Source organism: Chelonoidis abingdonii, chromosome 4 (assembly GCF_003597395.2).
Source record: "Chelonoidis abingdonii isolate Lonesome George chromosome 4, CheloAbing_2.0, whole genome shotgun sequence".
Taxonomy (NCBI): Eukaryota; Metazoa; Chordata; order Testudines; family Testudinidae; genus Chelonoidis; species Chelonoidis abingdonii.
The window spans coordinates 19,929,538-19,947,900 of record NC_133772.1 but is presented as its reverse complement, the minus strand read 5'-3'; the positions used below and the strand labels follow the sequence as shown (position 1 = coordinate 19,947,900).

Sequence of the window (18,363 nt, the reverse complement as noted above, 5' to 3'; positions counted from 1 at the left end):
CTGTCACCGATTCACTACAGGACCTTTTTCCTTTTTTTTAAAAAACTCTTGGCTACACACACAAGTTGTACCAGTTAAGCTAAAATTATTTCTTATTTCTATTACAGGAATGCCAAAGAACCCCAGTTATAGACCAGGACCCCATCACGCTAGGCGCTGTACAAACACAAAACAAAGAGTTTCTGCTCCAAAGAGTGGATAATCCAACTGAGGTCTTGTCTACATACAAAAATTGTACTGCTTTAGCTCTACTGGTACAGTTAAAGTGGGACAGATGCAGGTATATTGGTATAAATGTGTATAGCTGATACCTGTTTGGAAGGGGAAGGGAGTATACTGGGATTAGGCACCTTCATACCCATATAACTACTCCCACACAAAGGTTACAGAGGCATATCAGTAAAACTGCATGCCCCTAACAGACACAGCTGGTATAAAAATGGGGTAGAGATCAGGTCTGAGCAACCTTCCCCTTTTTCTGCCCCCCTATGGAGCCATACAGGGGTAAACCTCCTCGTGTAGGTTTGGCTTGTACTTGTAAGTTGACCAATGCACACACAACTGAAAAAAGCCAGGTGTTTTGAATTGAGTCGTCCCCCCACAGATTTTTGTACTGGTTTAACTAAATCAATTTAAAAAACCAACAACCCCACACTTTTAGCTAAACTGGTGCAACTCTGTCTTCACTGCAGAGTTACTGCAGCTGATCTGCGCCGGGCTCTAAGCACCTCAGCTAGCCTCACCTAGGTGTGAACTACCAACTGCAAACCACACCTGAGTTACCACATCCTCACTGGCGCTCCCCTCCCCTGTGTCCCTCGCCAGGACATGCGCTGCAGTAAGCTGAGACACACTGTGATTCCTGTGCAGTGGGTTGTGGGAGAACTCATTTGTCACTCTGGGCACATGGGAGGAATTGTGGGAAGGCACTGGAGGAATATCAGCATTCCAGTGATTTAGCCTGGGTCCTCACTGCAAAGTGGGCAGGCTGCCCATCTGAGTCTAAGTGGAACATGAGGTCTAACACTCATCCCACGCTGGGCTAGCTACCCCAGGTTAAAAGCACCACTTAACTCAGGTAAGAGATTTTTGTGAGTGGGGGATTAGGGGTAACCCCCAATTAAAGAGCCACCGCTTCACCTGTGCAGTGAAGACAGACCGTGTGGTTGTGGGTCAGGCTTTAATCTCTCTGGCTGGGCTTATCAAAGGAGCTGAAAGGAATTGTCACCCAACCTCCTAAGACTGCTTTGAAAATCCCAGTCCCTGTCACTCAGTTTCCCCAACTCTAAACTACCAATTTGTGGCACAGCTGAAGTTGATGCGGGCTGAAGGTGTCCAGCATCTCTTAGGAGCAGGCCCAAAAGGATATGACCAGAGTCCTAGGATTGGACATAGAAACCTGGCCATACGGAGGAAATGAACCCGAAAGCCAGGAAGACCCCATTTCCAAGCCAGTACTTTGGAGGAGTGCAATAGAGGAAGCTGACTGAATCAAAGCAGAATTGTCCTGCATTCATTTCCTTTTCCAGGAGGTGTCAGTGAGTCTTTTAATACAAAATTACACCAAGCCAACTTATGGACTTGACCTGGCTTAGTGCACGGTAGCGAATTTTCTTCAAATGGCTCATGGAGCCACTGACTTGGGGCCTGATTTTCAGAAGCGCTGCACCCCCAGAACTCCAACCAAAGCTAACGGGAGCTATTGGTGCTTAGTACTTCTGAAAACAAGGCCCCTATCATCCCACTGCAGCCGAGTGGATAGAGCACTGGACTGGGACTTGAGAGACCCAGGGTCTATTCCTGGCTCTGCCATTGGCCTGTGTTGGGTGACTTGGGCAAGTCACTTCCCTGCTCTGTGCCTCAGTTTCCCCACCAACCCATCGTTGTAAAGTGCTTTGAGATCCACTGTTGTAAGAGGTAGGTATTATGAACTAGCCTTTAATCTCCATGGTCTCTCTGCCTTCCCATCTTATAAACCCGGGCTACCTTTGCAATCTCTCAGCTCCTTTCTTGTGGTCTACAAGGGTTTCATAATAGCTGGAAGCCCCTTTATAAACCTGAACTATTTAAATTCCCAGGCAACACATTTCTTTTCTCCTCTCCTCTCCCTGGGCCATTGGGTTTAGGAGGCAAGAAAAGTTTAGCAGAATCACATGCATGAGAGCAACAGGAACGTACAACATGTTCCACCTGCAGAGTGTCATCCATCTTGTCTAGGTTCTTACCCTACACCCACACCACCAGTCTGGCTGAGGATCTCAGAGCATTTTGCAAACATTCACTTAGTCTCCACCCAAAGAGACAGGAAATTATACCCCCACTTGTACAGATCTGAAGATTGAGGCTCAGGGAGTTTCACTGCCTTGTCCAAAGATCATGCCTGCTCCATGGCAGTGCTGGGAACAGAACCCAGATCTCTTGACTCGCAGTTCTTAACCGCAAGACTACCCTTCCTTCCTGCACAGATACATGAACATGCCCCTGTGTTAAGAGAGCTATGCTCAACCAAACAGTTTACCACATCCCCAGCTGCCAGGCCTTGGGGCGGAGGAGAGCAGCGTAAGAGACTACTACATTTCACTGTCCAATTGCTTAAAAACAATGGCTGGGAGTGGCAAAGGAGTTAGGTGCCTGGCTCCCATTGGCTTTCATCTAATCCACCCATACCATAGAGAGTGCGCCTGGGCTGAATTAGGGCCGTTAGTCACTTCAGTCGCTTTAAAGGCTGTTGGGTGCTTTTCTTCCCTGGAACGAGAGCCTTCTTTCAGCAGCATACAAGGCTGAAGGAACGGCATACACTTCCCCATGGCACTTCGCTCTAAGACAACACCAGAACAACAGGGGAAGTTCATGATAATGGAGAATCTCTGCTCTGAATCCTCAGCTTTAATGGCTTTGCATTTCTGATGTAAATAAGATATAGGAACCAGCAGCAATACAGCAGCAGGCTTGTGTGGGATGGAAACAAATCTAGGCCTAAAGGAGTGGATACCTTGTACCAAGGGAGACTTGATCTTCCCCATCTACAGTCAGGTTGAAAGTTTCAGAGTAGCGAGATCTAGCACGGCACAAAATGAAAATATCCTTTTACAGCACATGGCAACACATGCATACTATGGCAAGCGCAAAGAGGCTGTTGCTCTCGCTGGCCAGCAAATGTTCTCACCCTGTTACTGAAGCTTGCGGAAATAATGGCTTGAGATGCAAAGGCTGGGGGAGGGAAGCCTGGATTCTGCTCTGACAAGGAAATCTGGAAAAATGGCACCATGGGGGTTGCATGATTGTCTCTCAAAGATCAACTCTGCCCAGTTTACAAGATGGTATTTTGCCTCTTCCTCCCCTTCCAGTGCCCAGCCCTGCATATTCATTCGGGGCTCGAGAGTCAAGCTGGGCTTTTTCTACCTTGTGCTTGCCACAAAGACCCAGGCCTTGGTTAACAATTCTCTAGACGATGCATCAGGCTGAAGAGAACTCAGCTCCTGCTTTCTGACTTATGTTAGCTGGGCCCTGCTAACTGGAGTAACAAAGAAACACCAGTGTATTGTTGACACTAAAGCAAAGAGAGAAATCTCTGGACATGCAGGGAGCAGATCTGTGGGGTAATAAGGGGCTGTTATAACAGTCACTTTCAGAGATCTGCCCCTACTGTGTCATTTGTTCTGCCAGGAGAGGACTGGATCTCTCTTTGTATACAGGGTCTGGGCACACTGACAGCTCTCAACACAGTAACGCAAGGAAATCACAATGCAGCGGCCATCATGGCACGTCACTGTACATTTTACTCTTCACCCTATTGCAATACCCAACAAAGCTAGCAGTCCCAGGTAAACATCGCTTGGCCCACAATTTCCTTAGACAGACATTTCTTTTGGATATTCTTTTAACTGATTTCACAGAGGCCAAAGGTGGACACACATCAGCAAAATTCACACCTAACCAAGTGTCAAATCCATTTCTTTAGACGCATGTGGAATAGGGCTATTCTGGGCCTGGACTATTCCTCTGCAAAGGCAGCACCACAGCATAAAGAGCCCAAACCCTCATTCGTTTCTCAGCCTGTCCCCAGGCAGAATTCCCATTGAGTTTGGCAGAATCTGACCCCGAAGGAACGAGGTAATTTCCCTGCTATTCAGTTGTTGGGTGAATTGGCCCTAACATGGAGGAGAAAAGGTGAAAGGAGGGATTCTCGAGGTTTGTTACTTTCCATGCATGAGTCTGTGGCAATTTCAAAATTCATCACACATACATGCAGCCACTGCCAAGCAGGGCTTCTCCTTCAGGTGCAATATTTCACATTCCTTTGGGTGCTCACATCGCAGGTTGTGTTCCAGATTACAAAACCTCTGAACAAACCAGTTCTTCCAACCCAGTCTAAATTAGCTGTAACTTTTAAAACAAAACGGGATGCCCGCTTGGGGAAGAAATCCTGCAATTCTCGTCAGAATATGGGACAATTGTTTCTACTGTAGGTAGAAAAAATATTTTTTAAAATGAGGCAAGCTGGGTTTTGGATTCTCTGTAACTCAGGAGCCTTTTGTGAAGCTTATGGGTGATCAGGACAAAACCAAAAAAACCTCAAAAATGTTTTTTGGCAAAACCCTAAAGAAGCGTTTTTTTAAAAAATGCTCTTCCTTTCAAGAGAGGGGGTGAAATGCAACAGGAAGCAGACAAGTGCGTATCAAAACGAGAAAGAAAGAAAAAAAGAGTTTGGTTTCCTTACCTGGGGATAAGGTGGGTGAGAAACATTGTGGAGCAGCTAGAATTCGAAGATTTCCACCCCCAAAAAAGGGTTACTTTCAAACTAATCTTTTTGTGAAGACCTCATCGCTTGGCCCTTGCTTAGATGAATGCGAATCAAAGCCCGAGCCTGTTGATAAGCCAGGGGACTGGCTATACTGGAGTGCCCAGTGGGTGTTTTTTATTCCTGTTGCAGTCCATTGAGCTGCAAAGCAGCATCCAGCCCTGCCTCGTGCCTCTCAACATGTCTGTGATACCCAAGGGCAAAACAGAGAGCAGATCCGGACTCAGAAACCCCAAAGCCCCTCCCCTGTTGCTCGGGGATCTCATTTTGTACTCACTTTCAGCTGGGATTTGGACACTTTGCCACTTTTCTCCACATCCAGGGCGGTGAAGGCGTACCAGATGGATTTTAAAAGCTCTGCTCTCAGGTCCATGGCTAGAGGCGTAGATGACAGAGCCTGCTCTGTCAGCGAGGAGGATCCGGTTTCAGGAAACTGACTCTCTTCACTCCAACAGTCTTCAGAAACCTGCAATTAGAACAGAGGAGCAGCAGCGCCACCTACTTGACTACACCTCGGATAGGCCCCACGATGCTCCATTTTCTTGCCTAGATGACAACACTCACCTTTCTGCCCTCGACAGCGGGCATTAGTTCACCGTGCTCACCTCCGCATTCCCTTCCCTCTTAAGCCCCCTGCCCCCAGATTTTAGGCACAACACAGGATTTGGGACTGGACAATACTTAGCACTTAGCCTGCACATACTCAAAGCACTGTAAAACACATTGATCTGATGGCTGGCAAGTCACATTATAATGATCTCACAGTGGGACTCAGACCATCAGCCTCAGCATGTGCTCCCCAGATTCCCAGCACCCATGGGTCTGCTGCATGTATTCTGCTGACAACCTCTGCTAGGCATGGTGCTTCAATGCACCCGCAAAGGGGGAACTAATTTCATTCGAAGGGCGGAGAAATTTCGCTTTTGGCTCAGTTTGGAAATAGGCCCGAGAATCCCAGTTGTGGGAATTGCTGAGGGGTTGGCAAAGTGTCCCAGCTCTGCAGCAACTCAGCCACGAGACCTAAGGGTTACCCCAAAACCTTTTATCCATGGCAGAGGAAGAAATCCCTCCCCGGCTACTTCAAGAAGTAGCTCCCCATTTGCAGGTTTAAATACAGGGGACAGGTCACCCCAGCAGCCCGGTGCAGTACAGCAGAACTCAACCCAATAGGAACTTCTGTTAACTCCCGTCAGGTGCTCTCTCTCTCTCACACACATACACACGCACACGGGAGGTGACAGAGAAGGGCGTCTACCATCTGATGAGTGGCATTATTGGCATGTCTCAGAGGAGGCTGTGTGCCTGGCCCTGCCCCCGCAAGATCTTAATCCTTTTACAGCCTCCGCAGAGATGGAGATGACCTACTGACAAACAGGACTACACAAGTCCTAGGGGAAGAAAAATGGTTTAATGGCAAGGCACTGGACAGGAACTGAGGAGATCTGGGTTCTACTCCTGGGAATACCCATGGTGAAGATTTCAAAGCCAGCGGCACATGTCCCTTTGTCCATTCACTACTTCTTACTTTTGGGTGGTTTCCTGTGTGATCTTGGACAAGTCAATTCATCTCCTTAAACCTCAACTCCACCCAGCTGTAAAATAATAATTATCCAGACCAACCTCACAGGGGCATGGGGAGGATAAATCGACCAATGAGGTGCTCAGACACTACCAAGGTCCATGTAAGTTTCTAGATAGACAGAAAATGAATGGGAGTGGGGAAGGTGCCTAGTAACTGATCAGTGAGCACCCAGAGAAATTGTAACACCTTCAGGCTGAGCCCAAGCCCAGAAAAGGGGAGACAGCCCCCTAGGGAGAGATTCTTTACGTCTACTAGAGGATCTGACTTGATTCAAAGGCTAACATTAGCCTGTAAGAGAAATAAGCTCCTGGGACGTCTGGGAGATGCTGTTCAGCTGATTGGCACAATTGCCTATTGCTGAGGCACAGGGGATGCTGCTTAGGTCCTTACTGGTTTGGCGACCAAGCCCCTAAGACGGGGCAGGGAAGAGAAAAAGAATGTAAACTTAGAAGCTTTATTAAGTATATGTCAACCCCCCTCTTTCTTCCCCTCCCCTTCCCCGGGCTGCAGGGATTGAAAGAGAGAGGAAAAGATATTAAAAAAAAAAACCAAACTTTAATTAGTTTTATTTAAACTCACTATTTACATCTAACTCTAGCTTGTGCCCCAAGAAGTGCTGGCCTGCCCAGGTTGAGTACTCTACCCTCCCCACAGCAGCTGAGTCTGGAAATGAACTTGGCTGTTGAGTCAAAAGGAAGGGGGCTAAGGAGAAAGGGAGAAATGCTGTCACATCCAGCCTAACGTGGATCCTGCCGCCCTCAGCCTGTGCCGGTGATAATCTCTGACTTCCAGCGTCAAGAAGTGATCGTTGTCCAAAACACCGAGACCAGGACAGCCCGGGGTTGCTTTGATGGGGCTTTATTGCTTCTGTGCATATGCTGCTTCCGTGCCACTTGTGTATGTGTTTCCAGGGTGTGTGTGGATGTCAGACCATCTGTGTTCATCCCTGGAGCACCTAGTGTGAGAGAGCAGGAACTGTCTCTCCAAAATGATCGCTGACTCCCTGTGGTGCCATGAAGCTACGGTCTCTGCAGTTCCATGCGGGGTGTAGCAGATCATCTTGCCTTGGAATTCCAACTCTTGGCCACAAAGGAACACAAGAGCTTCTGCCCTGCTCCAGACTCAGGGGAAGTCAGTGTCCCTGGAAAATGAGCAGGATAGTCCTGGATGGCAGCAGAGCGACTGCCCAGGATCCAGGAAAGCTTTAAAGCCTCCAGCCAGGTTTCTTAGAAAGATGTCGCTGTCAGCGATAGGAGAGCCCTTTAAACAGGGTCACTCTGGCAGCCCAGAGAGCTCCTGTATCTGCTCTCGCTGCCTGCCTAACACACAAGCTGGATGCACGTAACAGTTATCAGGGACTCCCTTCTGCATTCACGGGTTGTACCACGCATTACAGTTTATCTTCTGTGCAGCAGTCGGGGGGGCTGTTTCAGAACCTGAAACCCCCAACCGAACACAAGGGGCCGTTTGATTGCCATCCCTGTTCCACTCAAGCCTCCCGGTCCACGGGTTGCGCAGTGTCTCAGCACCCGTTCTCAGACAGGGCTGCATTGAGTGTTACAGACTCCTGCTGAATTGCTGCTGTTGCCATGCTGATGGCTTCCTCCAGGCTCTGCTGCTCTTCCAGCTACAAGAGGAGACACATGAATAAATAGTATCATTCTCCCAAACGCACAGACTGAGTTAATCTGTATTTTACTAGGACAGCCCAGGGTCAGAGATGCAAGAGGGCTGGGTGAGGTAGAAGAGAAGGAGTGAGGAACATGGGTGCAGAGGATAGAGGAATACCAAGTGTTGGGGCAAAGCACAGGGGAAGGAATACAGGTGCTGGGAAAGGACAGACATATATAGGTGAGAGGAATACAACTGGTGGGGAATGAGTGCAGAATAGGAGGAACACAGAAGAAGGGGGTACAGTGGGGCGTAATGGAGCACTGTGTGCTCAGGAGACTGCTGAGAGTGAGGCAGGCACTATCAATACCTCGAAAGGGAGAAGATCATGGGTGATGGGGAAAGGCAGATAACAAATAACAATAGATGTTACTGAAACATTACAAGGAAAGGCATTACCAGGACAAGGCATGTGGGAGCTGAGTACATAGGTGGACACAGACAACAGCTGGGAGTTAAAAGGAAAGAACACTGAGGAGAGGGACACAGAGGTCGTCATGAAATCCAGGTGCTGAAGCAAGCACCTTGAGCAGGTCTGAAATAGATGTAAGTCGGGAGGGAATCTGAGCAGAGTGACTGCACAGGAGCAAAGCTCAGCCCTGGACAGGGTGTCACATGGTACCTGCACTGCAATATGAGTGCCGCAGGCAGTTGCGAGCAATGCCACTTGCTGGTGATGGAGGGATGCGATGGCTGACCCTTCAGACATCACTGCCCCAGTGGTGACTATCGTAACCTGGAAAACAGACAACCAAATAAAGTTCATGCCCAAAAGGCCTCTTCACGCCCAGAACAGTCCTGAGTGAGTAAGCAGAAAGAAACCCGTACTGGCTGCGTCCTAGTTCCATCCGCACTGACCATGGTGACTGTGTGCGTGCCAGAAGCTGCAAGGTCTTCCTGTGGCATTGTGATGGTGCCACTCTGTGTTACCATGCTGATGGCACTGCCCAGTGCCTGTAAGTCCTCGTGGGACAGACTGACCTGTGACGAGAAAACAAATGGTCAGCCGTTGAAGGGTTAACAAGGCACAGCTTGCACCCAGGTGGGTTTCCAAGGGGGCTGTGCTGCTGGACAAAGAGACACTGAGGGGGTACCAGCTGCCCCTCTGCCTGCCCCTCTTCTGTATTCCACTTTGCTTTTCTCCAGTGCTTCCCATTCAAGACCTTAAACAATTCATGAGCTTGGCAGCACAACTCCCATGAAGAAGGGAAGGACCATGACTCCATGTTACAGATGCATGACCCAATGCATAGAGAGGTGAAGTGACTTGCCCAAACTGACATATAGTCAGTGGCAGAATTGGAACTAGAACCCAGGAGTCCTTCTCCCAGTCCCCAGCTTTCATCATCTGACCTCATCTCCTTCCCACTTTAAGCATCTTCTGCCATGCTCATGAGGGGCAGTTAGCTAATTTTCTGTGGCAGCCTCGTAAGCAAATTGAGGAGCTATTCTCAGCAGCTACTTCCTGAGCCCTGTGCTGCAGAAACAGGCTTCCACATTTAGCCTTCAACCCCTGCTGCAGAAGGCTGCGTTTGATCAGCGAGGGGGACATGGCCAGTGGTTACAGCAGGGATCGGCAACCTTTCAGCAGTGCTGTGCCGAGTCTTCATGTATACACTCTAATTTAAGGCTTCGCATGCCGGTAATACATTTTAACGTTTTTTAGACAGTCTAGAATATATAACCAAATTACTGTTATATGTAAAGGAAACAAGGTTTTCAAAATGTTTCAGAACCTTTTTTAAAATTAAATTAAAATGCAGATTTTATTAGTTTAGTGTGATCCTTGTCCTTGCTGAGTTTTCCAATGTCTGGTGGCACCTATTTAGATACTTAAAGCTGTACACAGGCTTCTGAGTTGTAAGTTGATAACCGGCTGGCAGGAGGTCAGTGGCTGGAACCCCAGATTGGCAGCTGAGGTGAGTGGAGCTGGTAGCTGGTAGGGCTGAGTAGGGCCAGAAGTGTGGACCCTGTCTGGCAGGGGGCCTGCACTGGAAGCAAGGTGAGTGGGGCTGCAGTTGGGACCCTGGCTGATAAGGGGCCAGCAGCCGGAACCCCAGAGTGGCAGAGGGCTGAGCGAGTCAGCCCGCCCACCTCTGGGGTTTCAGGGATGGGCTGAGCATCTCTGCCAGCCCCCCTCTGGGGTTTCAGCCGCCGGCTCCTGCCAGCTGGGGTCTCAGCCCACTGCCAGCGGCGGGAACCCGGCTGGCAAGGGGCCTGCAGTGGGAACCCCAGAGCAGCAGCAGGCTGAGCGGCTCAGCCCACCCTATGTGCCATCAAAAATCGGCTTGCATGCCACCTTTAGCACGCATGCCGTAGGTTGCAACCCCCTGGGTTAAAGGGATGTAATTTAAATAGCAAGCAAAATACAATCCAAATCCAGCTAATGCCAACAGAGACTGAAAGCTGCTACCACCAGATGAACGCTCAGTGGACAATGGCAAATGTGTTTGGTGAGCCTCAGGCAGCTCCCACAGGACAAATAAAGCACCTTCTTAGCGGCACTCTCAGCAGAGGTCAAGGAAACTGAAACCTCCTTTGCCCTCCATGCCAAAATTGACACATGAGGACAGCAATGCGCTGAGGAAGCTTCAACTGGTTCTGCCCAGGCTGCACCAGATTGATGGTTACAGCCCGCTGCTCTCCAGCATCTTTCAGCAGCATGGCACTCAGACAAAAATGAACCCTAAAGTCAAAGCTAAGATGAAGCCCAGCCCACATCGCACACCCCAACGCAAGCGACCGACCGTGTCTACCTAACAGTAAAGGAAAGGACCCGACAGCTGTCCAGGAGGATGGAGAACATGTGGCTGTTAGAGGCAGTGACCAGCTCTGTTAGCTGCACCTCAAATTCTCCCTGGTCTCTGTACCTGCTGTGTTCCATCCTGAGAGATAAGTGAAACCTGGGTAGGTATGCCGTCCTCCTCCTCCTCCTCCTCCGAAAGGAAAGCAATCTGCTGGCGCTTCAGTGCTGGGCCCTGTTCTGTGGCTGCGGCAGCTGGGCAAAAGAGAAAGGAAGCACCAGTGAGAAGGGCAGCATCTGGATGTGGCACTCTCTCTATGACCCTGGGATCTGCCTGCTCTCTGACCAGATAGGACAGCACAACAGATAAGAGCATGGGATCGTAATGACAATGACACAAGGTGGTTCTGGAAGGTGGGTCTCAGTCTGAGTGGCTGCGAGCCTAGGATGGAGGCTCCTTCCTGCAGAGCTGGGTGTGAGCGAGGGGAAGGGCTGGAGGCCCAGGCTGGGGGGGGCTCAGTCTCTCCCTTTGCTGCACTGTCTAATCCGAGCCCTGCCTGGGCTGCAGGAGGACGTGGCCCGCACCTTCCAGCTGCTGCTGCTCGTAGAGAGCCTGCTCACTCTCCTCCGTGGCCTCCAGCTCTCCATGGGCACTGCGCTTGTGCATGGCCAGCGTGGAGGTCTGGCGGTAGGTCTTCCCGCAGTTGTTGCAGGTGTAGGGCTTGCAGTGGGTGTGGACCACATGGTGTTTGTACAGACTGGAGTACTCAGTGAAGCGTTTCCCACAGCCCGGCACAGTGCACATGTACGGCTTCTCGCCTAGGACAGGGAGAGAGGTGGTCACGCAACGGGGTGGGGCCACAACAGCACTAGACATGCTGTCAACGTTGGAGTCGGCACAAGCATTACATTCAGCTTCACCCTGCCAAGGGGTGGCATAGGGATTCACCCCCTTTCATATGAGAAACCAAAGCACAGAGAAGCCAGAGGATTTGGCCAAGGTCACTCTGTGAGTCAATGGCAGAGCCAAGAACAGACTCCATTAGTTCTGCCTCCCAGTCCTGGGCTCTGTGAAGAATTTTCCAGGCAGATCTCCCTCCACTCTGCACAGCCTGGTGTGTCTCGTAGACACATCGATCTGTAGAGCCTTTGCTACCGTTATGGAGCATTTTATTTGTCTATTTTACAGGGGAGCAGTGGGCTACAGAACCTCAGCCCCGCTGCAGTTAACAACTAGAGTTTAAGAAGGTAAGGGTGATCAGCTACCATGCTTCCGGGCATAAATTGACAGAAGGTCAGTGTCAGGAAGGGAGCTTTTCGCCTGCAGTACAACCATGCAGGTCCATCACAGAGGGTTGTTTTGCCTTCCTCTGCTCACCACAGCAGGAAGCAGGATACTGGAGTTGATGGAACGATAAACTGGCCCAATAAGGCGAGTCCTATGACCTTCACTGCCATACCTACCCTCAAAATCTGGAAAGGGAAGATTTGGCCAGGTGATAGAAATCTATGGAACTGCACAGCCAGGTACAGGCAATGGATTCAGTTGTCTTTCCTAAAGGGGGAATTATACCCTCTCCCTCAGTTTACCTGTGTGAATTCTCATGTGGTTCTTGTAGTTGGTGGCGCTCGTGAAACCTCTCCCGCAGCTGGGCTCGGGGCACATGTACGGGCGCTCCCCCGTGTGTGTCCGGATGTGGACCTTACGGATATTGGAGGTGGTGAATGAGCGGCCACAGCCTTCAAACGGGCATTTGAAGGGACGCTCACCTTCATCAACGAAAAAAAGAATGGCAGGGTATGGAGTCAGACCGACCTTCGCTCTCCACAACGCCCCGAAGTTTGAAACAGAGATCAATCACATCCCCGCCACCATGCCTGTTACACTGAAGAGTCCCTCAATTCCAAGGCCTTAGGGGATTCAGAGAATCCAGGCTGCACTGTGCACAAGAATAAGCAGAAAGGATGGGCTGCATGCAAGGCATATACAATGGCTTCATGCTTTTGACATGTCCTCTTCATATTCCCCCCAGCCCGATGCTTGACAATGTCTATGCCCCAAAAAGCTCTTTCTACTAGGTGAGTTTAGTGCTAAGAAGACAGCACAGTTGGGGACTCCTTAGCACAGAAAGGAAGCAAAATCTCCATGGCCAATTCAGTTCTCCCTGACAAGGCTGCCAATTGCAGACATGTTCTATAGGAAACAAGCTAACACCCCAAGTGCCTTCCACTGTTTTTTATTATCACACATCAGATCGCAAAACTGAGGTTCATGGTACTTTTGTCTGTCTCAGTTTGGCACCAATGCAGGACTACAGGGAAGGATCTAAGGATACAGAAATTTCGTCCACATGTAAGCATATAACAATGCAAATCAGAACAACAAAATAACTGAACTGACACGCTGTTTGGTAATGTCACATGGTTCACACTGCTGGTATCTTCTTTCCATGTCCTATGTCTGTCCCATCTGTTTAGACAGTGGTTTTCAACCTGAGGTCTGCAGCCTATGTCTAAAATTTCCAAAGGGGTCCTTGCCTCCATTTAAAATTTTTTGCAAATGCAAATGAAAAAAGGTTGAAAACCACTAGCTCACACAGTATTGTCTCATTGTTTCCTTTTACACCCATCTGTCTATATCCACTTGCTGTCTCTCGTCTTGTACTTAGATTGTAAGCTCTCTGGGGCAGGGACCGTCTTTCTGTTCATACAGCGCCTAGCACAATGGGGTCCTGGTCCAGGACGGGAGCTCCTGGAGACTATCATAACACATCTAATGAACAATAATCAAGATGGACATGTACTTCTTTGTCATCAAGACCTTCAGACTGGGAAGGACTGAGCTCAGACCTCTTACTATGTGGCAATGCAGCCCACCTGTGTGTGTGCGGATGTGTTTCTGCAGGTCCCCTGAGGTTTTGAAGGCTTTGCTGCAAATGTCCTCGGGGCACTTGTATGGCTTCTCACCAGTGTGCGTTCTCACGTGGCTCTTCAGCCCGTACCCTGCAAGGGAAGAGGTCACAGGAAATTTGTGTTGCCATCTGCTGCACGTAGAATGGGAATATATGGACAACGTCTCACTCCATCGATTGTCCAAGCTCTATCCTGTGTCCTGGAAGGTCAAGGGATGGAACACCTGGACTGCCTGGAAACACAGGTTCAAATCCCAGCAGGGGTCATTTAGTCCTTCACCCTTCCAAGTTAGGTAAACTGAGTTCCAAGCAGTTTACAATGGGGACGAAGGAGAGAGAAAGAGTGTCTTACGAATGAGGCCTTAAAAACTGAGGTTCCTCGGAACAACAGAACTGGCAGCCTCAGGAGTGAGATTCATGTGCACAGTACAGAGTTTTTCGGCACACGATCTACAACCATTACCTGTAGCAAATGCTTTCCCACAGCTCGGGAAGTCACACCTGTATGGCCGATCACCTGTGTGAGCTCGCTCGTGCACCTGGAGAAGGAGAAGGGATAGAATGTGAAGCCAAGACTAGATGAGTAGCAGCATGTGGAGATCTAGGGGAAGGAGCACACTTGGACCCACCCATCCTCACATCAGTTAGACACGGGTTCTCTTCCTGTGCTAAGCTGCCATGTAGCAGCAGTGTGCTGTTAGGCCTGGGCGTCTAGGCTAGGATTAGCGAAGACATTTTAAACCCCTAGGTAACAAAATAAATTGGGTTTTAAGATATGTTAGCCAGCTGGGGTGAATCCTAGGCTTCCTGCTAGGGTTCACTTCAAACAACTAACGCGTGGTAAAAATACAACTCACAAGCTAACACATTTTTACAATACACTTTTGACCCTACGTTGTTTGCAGTATTGTTGTAGCCATGTTGGTCCCAGGATATGAGAGAGAGAAGCTAGGTGAGGTAATTTCATTTTAAGTGACTGCCTCCAACATGCATTAACCCTTCTTAACAATGTGACCAAGCTTGTATTTAGCTCAAACACTCTGCTTCCTTGCCCAGGCCTGAAGAGCTCTGTGTTGCTCAAAATCTTGTACATCCCACCAAGAGAAGTTGGTCCAATAAAAGATCTTTTATCGTAGCCCAGATAAAACCTTATACAGTTGCTGGATTCTACTTCAAGCTACACGCTGAATAGCGGGACACGTGTTTCTAATACTTAGATAGATCTAGATCCCTCTCATTGCTGCAAAGGACACACTGACTGCCATCGGCACTGCTCTGAAAACACTGCAACTCAGCAGCCAAAGATACAAGAGTCAACTGTCAGGATGAAGTCTCCCTTCCTCTAAACCCCTCAAGGTTCCTCATCTCTTCTCACATGCATATTCTCAAGACACCAGCCTTCCTCCAGGTGACAAGCCCCATCCCTCTGGCTCTTCACAGTTGGATGCACCTCACAAAACAGCCATAGTAAGTCACTGCAGAGTGCCATGCTCCAGGGATCCTGGCCTTTTTCCTCATGGAGCCAAGTCTGAGTCTCTCAATCCCCTGCGTGGGAGCCCTGTGAGCTGCTATTATAGAAAGGGGTGATCCTCTGGCTGGAGCTTTTGGTGTCAGTGCATCAGCTGGCTTACCTTTAAATGGTGGGCGGTGGTGTAGAGGCGGTCGCAACCTTTGTAACCACAACGGAAGGCTCTGTCACCAACCTGCTGCCCCTTCCCGCTGCTGCGCATCTCCTCTTCCCGCAGATCCTGCCAAGAAACACAGCGAGGCTAAGCCTAAAGAACCACCAAAAGAGACCTTGCAAGGCCAACATGAATTTACCCCTGCACCCTCATCTTGTACAGTGATACCACTGGAAAATACGTCTCAGGTGCATACAACTGTACAGTGGCGCGTACACAGGGCAGTCAAGGGGAGCAGGAGTCACGATTTCTGGGCTCCATTTCCCAGCTCACTGGGTGATCTTCAGCAGGCCACTTCACTGCTCTGTGTCTCAGTTTACTCATATGTAAAATATGGCTCACAATATTTACCGGCCTTACACCGGAGTTTGCAAAGCACTTTGAAAATCTCAGATGAAAGGTGCTACAGGAGAGCTAAGGATTACTCAGATGATTGTCTACCATATCTCAAACTGAAAAAAAAGTCAGGTTTATAATCCTAATTTTAAGCCTTGAAAAATTCTACTGGCCTCTTTGTCCATCATAAGCCATTCACTGACAAGGGGAATTAATATCTTTAGCTCTCCCAGCACCCTCATTGCCCAGGGTGGACCAGTAAATTTTGTGCCTGGGCTAGTACATTTTTAGGATGAAACTGCAAGTATGCAAGATGTATGATCCACAACATTCATATGTTGAAAAAGTCCAGAAGAAAACAGCTCTATAAGGAGGTGATATCAACAAAAATAGCCATACTAGAAAAAAGATTAGCCATGTAACTGGTGAAGTCAAACAAGGCACACTCATGGCTCCCTCTCCAACCCACACCTGAGAAGTGGTGGGCTGGCAAGTTAGCCTGAGCTGATTCAAAGGAATATCTCACTGACAAGTACAAACCTGGGAAGGGGCATTGTTAGAAACCTCATTCTTCAAGTAGCTGCTGCTATTCACTCTCTCTTCCTCCTCAGAGACCTGCAAGCAGAAAGACCATAGCATTTGCTCATGCCCGTTTGCAGAGCACAGAATGGGTGAGCTATAACAAAGCAATGAGACAGTCACACCAGCAGAGTGCACCCAGGCTGCTATTTTTTAGACACCACAGCTGCCGTTACTGGTGATGGAATATCTTGGCACATTGGCACAGTCTGCAGTAGGGGAGCCAATCTTTGCCTACCTGAAGGCTGCCTTGGTAAATTGCTGGGAGCCTGAAGACCGTTCCCAAAAATAAAATGGAGTTGACTGCAGCTGTTCACATCTTTAATATAAAGGTGAACTGTATGAAGACTACAGGTCCCTTCACTCAATGCTCCATATTAAGGCCACACAAATTAAGATGGAGCACTGCATGCTGGGACTGGTAATCTCCACAACCACTTGGATCAAGAAGACACATTTGGGACTTAGCAATGTCACGGGTCTCATGGCCATATTAAAGATCTTGGTGTGCTATGTTGGTCATAACAACCAAGAATCCCTTTATGAAGAGAAACATGCATCATTGATTACTTCTATTGGCAAACATTAAGAGTGTGTAATTAAAGCAGGAAAGTACCTGATGTAATTAAAGCAGGAAAGTCTATAGTTTGTGGAAGGGAGAGAGAAAAATTAACAGTGAACTTAAATGCCTGCTTATGAGCGCGGGATTCTACCACAGAAACAAAGGCTGGGACCTGGAGGGCCTGTGAGCTGCTTTAAGTTGCTGGTGAAATTTGCAGCTCATCAGGAGTATAAAGCAGGTTCGTAGGTCCTAGAAACATATTCTTGCAGTATCTTATACTTCTATAACATTTTCCATCCAGAAGAATCACATATGCTTTATAACTATACATTTCATCTGCCACTATAATGCAGCCATTTCTAGTGTGGAGGATGGCATTTGTTTAACAGCACACAGCAACACCTCACAACATTTTCAGCCAAGAAGTAAAGAAGGATATTGTATCCAATTGAAACTATAAAGGGAATTTAGATAAGACAGAATGAAATTATATACAAGTGGCCAGGGGAAAAGAACAAAAGCAATGAAACAAAATCCAAGTTGTATAGAGATCTCTGCATTTCATTGCTCCCTCCGCAGCTGCATTTCTTTTCTTTATCTTTATGTTTCTGCATCCTCAGGTCCATAAATAGAAAACTGGTGGACTCTCTCGCTTGGTCTTGTGCTAGTCCGTTAAGGCTTCTAAGCGTCATATTGATCGATTTGGCTTCTCTCTCTATTGTTCTGTGTAATGTTTCTCTAAGTCCATCTTTTTCTTACCAGATGCGATGCTTTAGATTGGTCTGCTCTAATTAGAATTTCTGATGTTCTAAGAAACTCTTCCCAATAGAATCTGATTTTGGAATCAATTTCATATCAATTTCTGTTGTAGATTTCCATGACACAACTCCACAAAGAATGACAGACATGATGCCAGTGTTAAAAATTCATACTGATGTGTCAGTGCTTATCATGATACTTTTACAAATCTTTATCTAAAGTTTCTGAAAGTTATTTGCTGCTTTTGATATTTGTTGCTTGAAATCTAGCATGTCGCCATCACTGCACATCTCATGTCCTAGACAGATAAAATGACTGACTTTTTCCAGTGTTTCTTCGTCTACTCTAAAGATTATTATTAGGAAATTGATAGCAATATATTTCCCCCTCCTTGTTGATGAACAAACCAACTTGTTTCACTGTCTGCCAAAAGCTGGGTCTTTTTTTCCATTAAACAATGTGTTGAGCTAAGCAAGACAGTCTCAAAAGCAAAAATGAGGTCATCTAATTGTGCTTTATCATTTGTCCATAAAATTCCTCGGTTGCCTTCTGCAGTCACTTTCTTCATGATACCATGACCAGTTGTGACGTTATTGATATAATCTGGGACCATATAGAACATGGGTTTGCAACCAAGGTTCTGTAGTGGCACCAAATCCTATGTAAAGGGGGTCATATAAGGTGTCTAAGACCAGGTTACGGGTTACTGGTTATGATTATGCTGTCTGTATGTCTG

At 48.1% G+C, this 18,363-nt stretch overlaps 2 protein-coding genes across 3 annotated transcripts in view; both read right to left on the bottom strand.

The window, feature by feature from the left end:
* The window catches only part of DEF6 (DEF6 guanine nucleotide exchange factor), a 36,047-nt gene extending 30,512 nt beyond the window's left edge, over positions 1–5,535 (bottom strand). The window contains exon 1 of the mRNA XM_032789088.2: positions 5,079–5,535. Coding sequence (XP_032644979.1) covers positions 5,079–5,174 — 96 coding nt within the window. The 5' untranslated portion in view covers positions 5,175–5,535. The remainder of the gene's footprint in view (positions 1–5,078) is intronic.
* Positions 5,536–6,190: 655 nt separating this feature from the next.
* ZNF76 (zinc finger protein 76) overlaps positions 6,191–18,363 on the bottom strand; it is a 29,369-nt gene continuing 17,196 nt past the window's right edge. For both annotated transcript variants that reach the window (XM_075064936.1, XM_075064937.1), the window contains exons 6-15: positions 16,268–16,342; positions 15,341–15,457; positions 14,173–14,248; positions 13,675–13,800; positions 12,388–12,567; positions 11,383–11,616; positions 10,925–11,052; positions 8,883–9,035; positions 8,677–8,790; positions 6,191–8,010 (exon numbers count right to left, since the gene is read on the bottom strand). In XM_075064936.1, the coding sequence (XP_074921037.1) occupies positions 7,906–8,010; positions 8,677–8,790; positions 8,883–9,035; positions 10,925–11,052; positions 11,383–11,616; positions 12,388–12,567; positions 13,675–13,800; positions 14,173–14,248; positions 15,341–15,457; positions 16,268–16,342 (1,308 nt within the window). In that variant the 3' untranslated portion in view covers positions 6,191–7,905. The remainder of the gene's footprint in view (positions 8,011–8,676; positions 8,791–8,882; positions 9,036–10,924; positions 11,053–11,382; positions 11,617–12,387; positions 12,568–13,674; positions 13,801–14,172; positions 14,249–15,340; positions 15,458–16,267; positions 16,343–18,363) is intronic.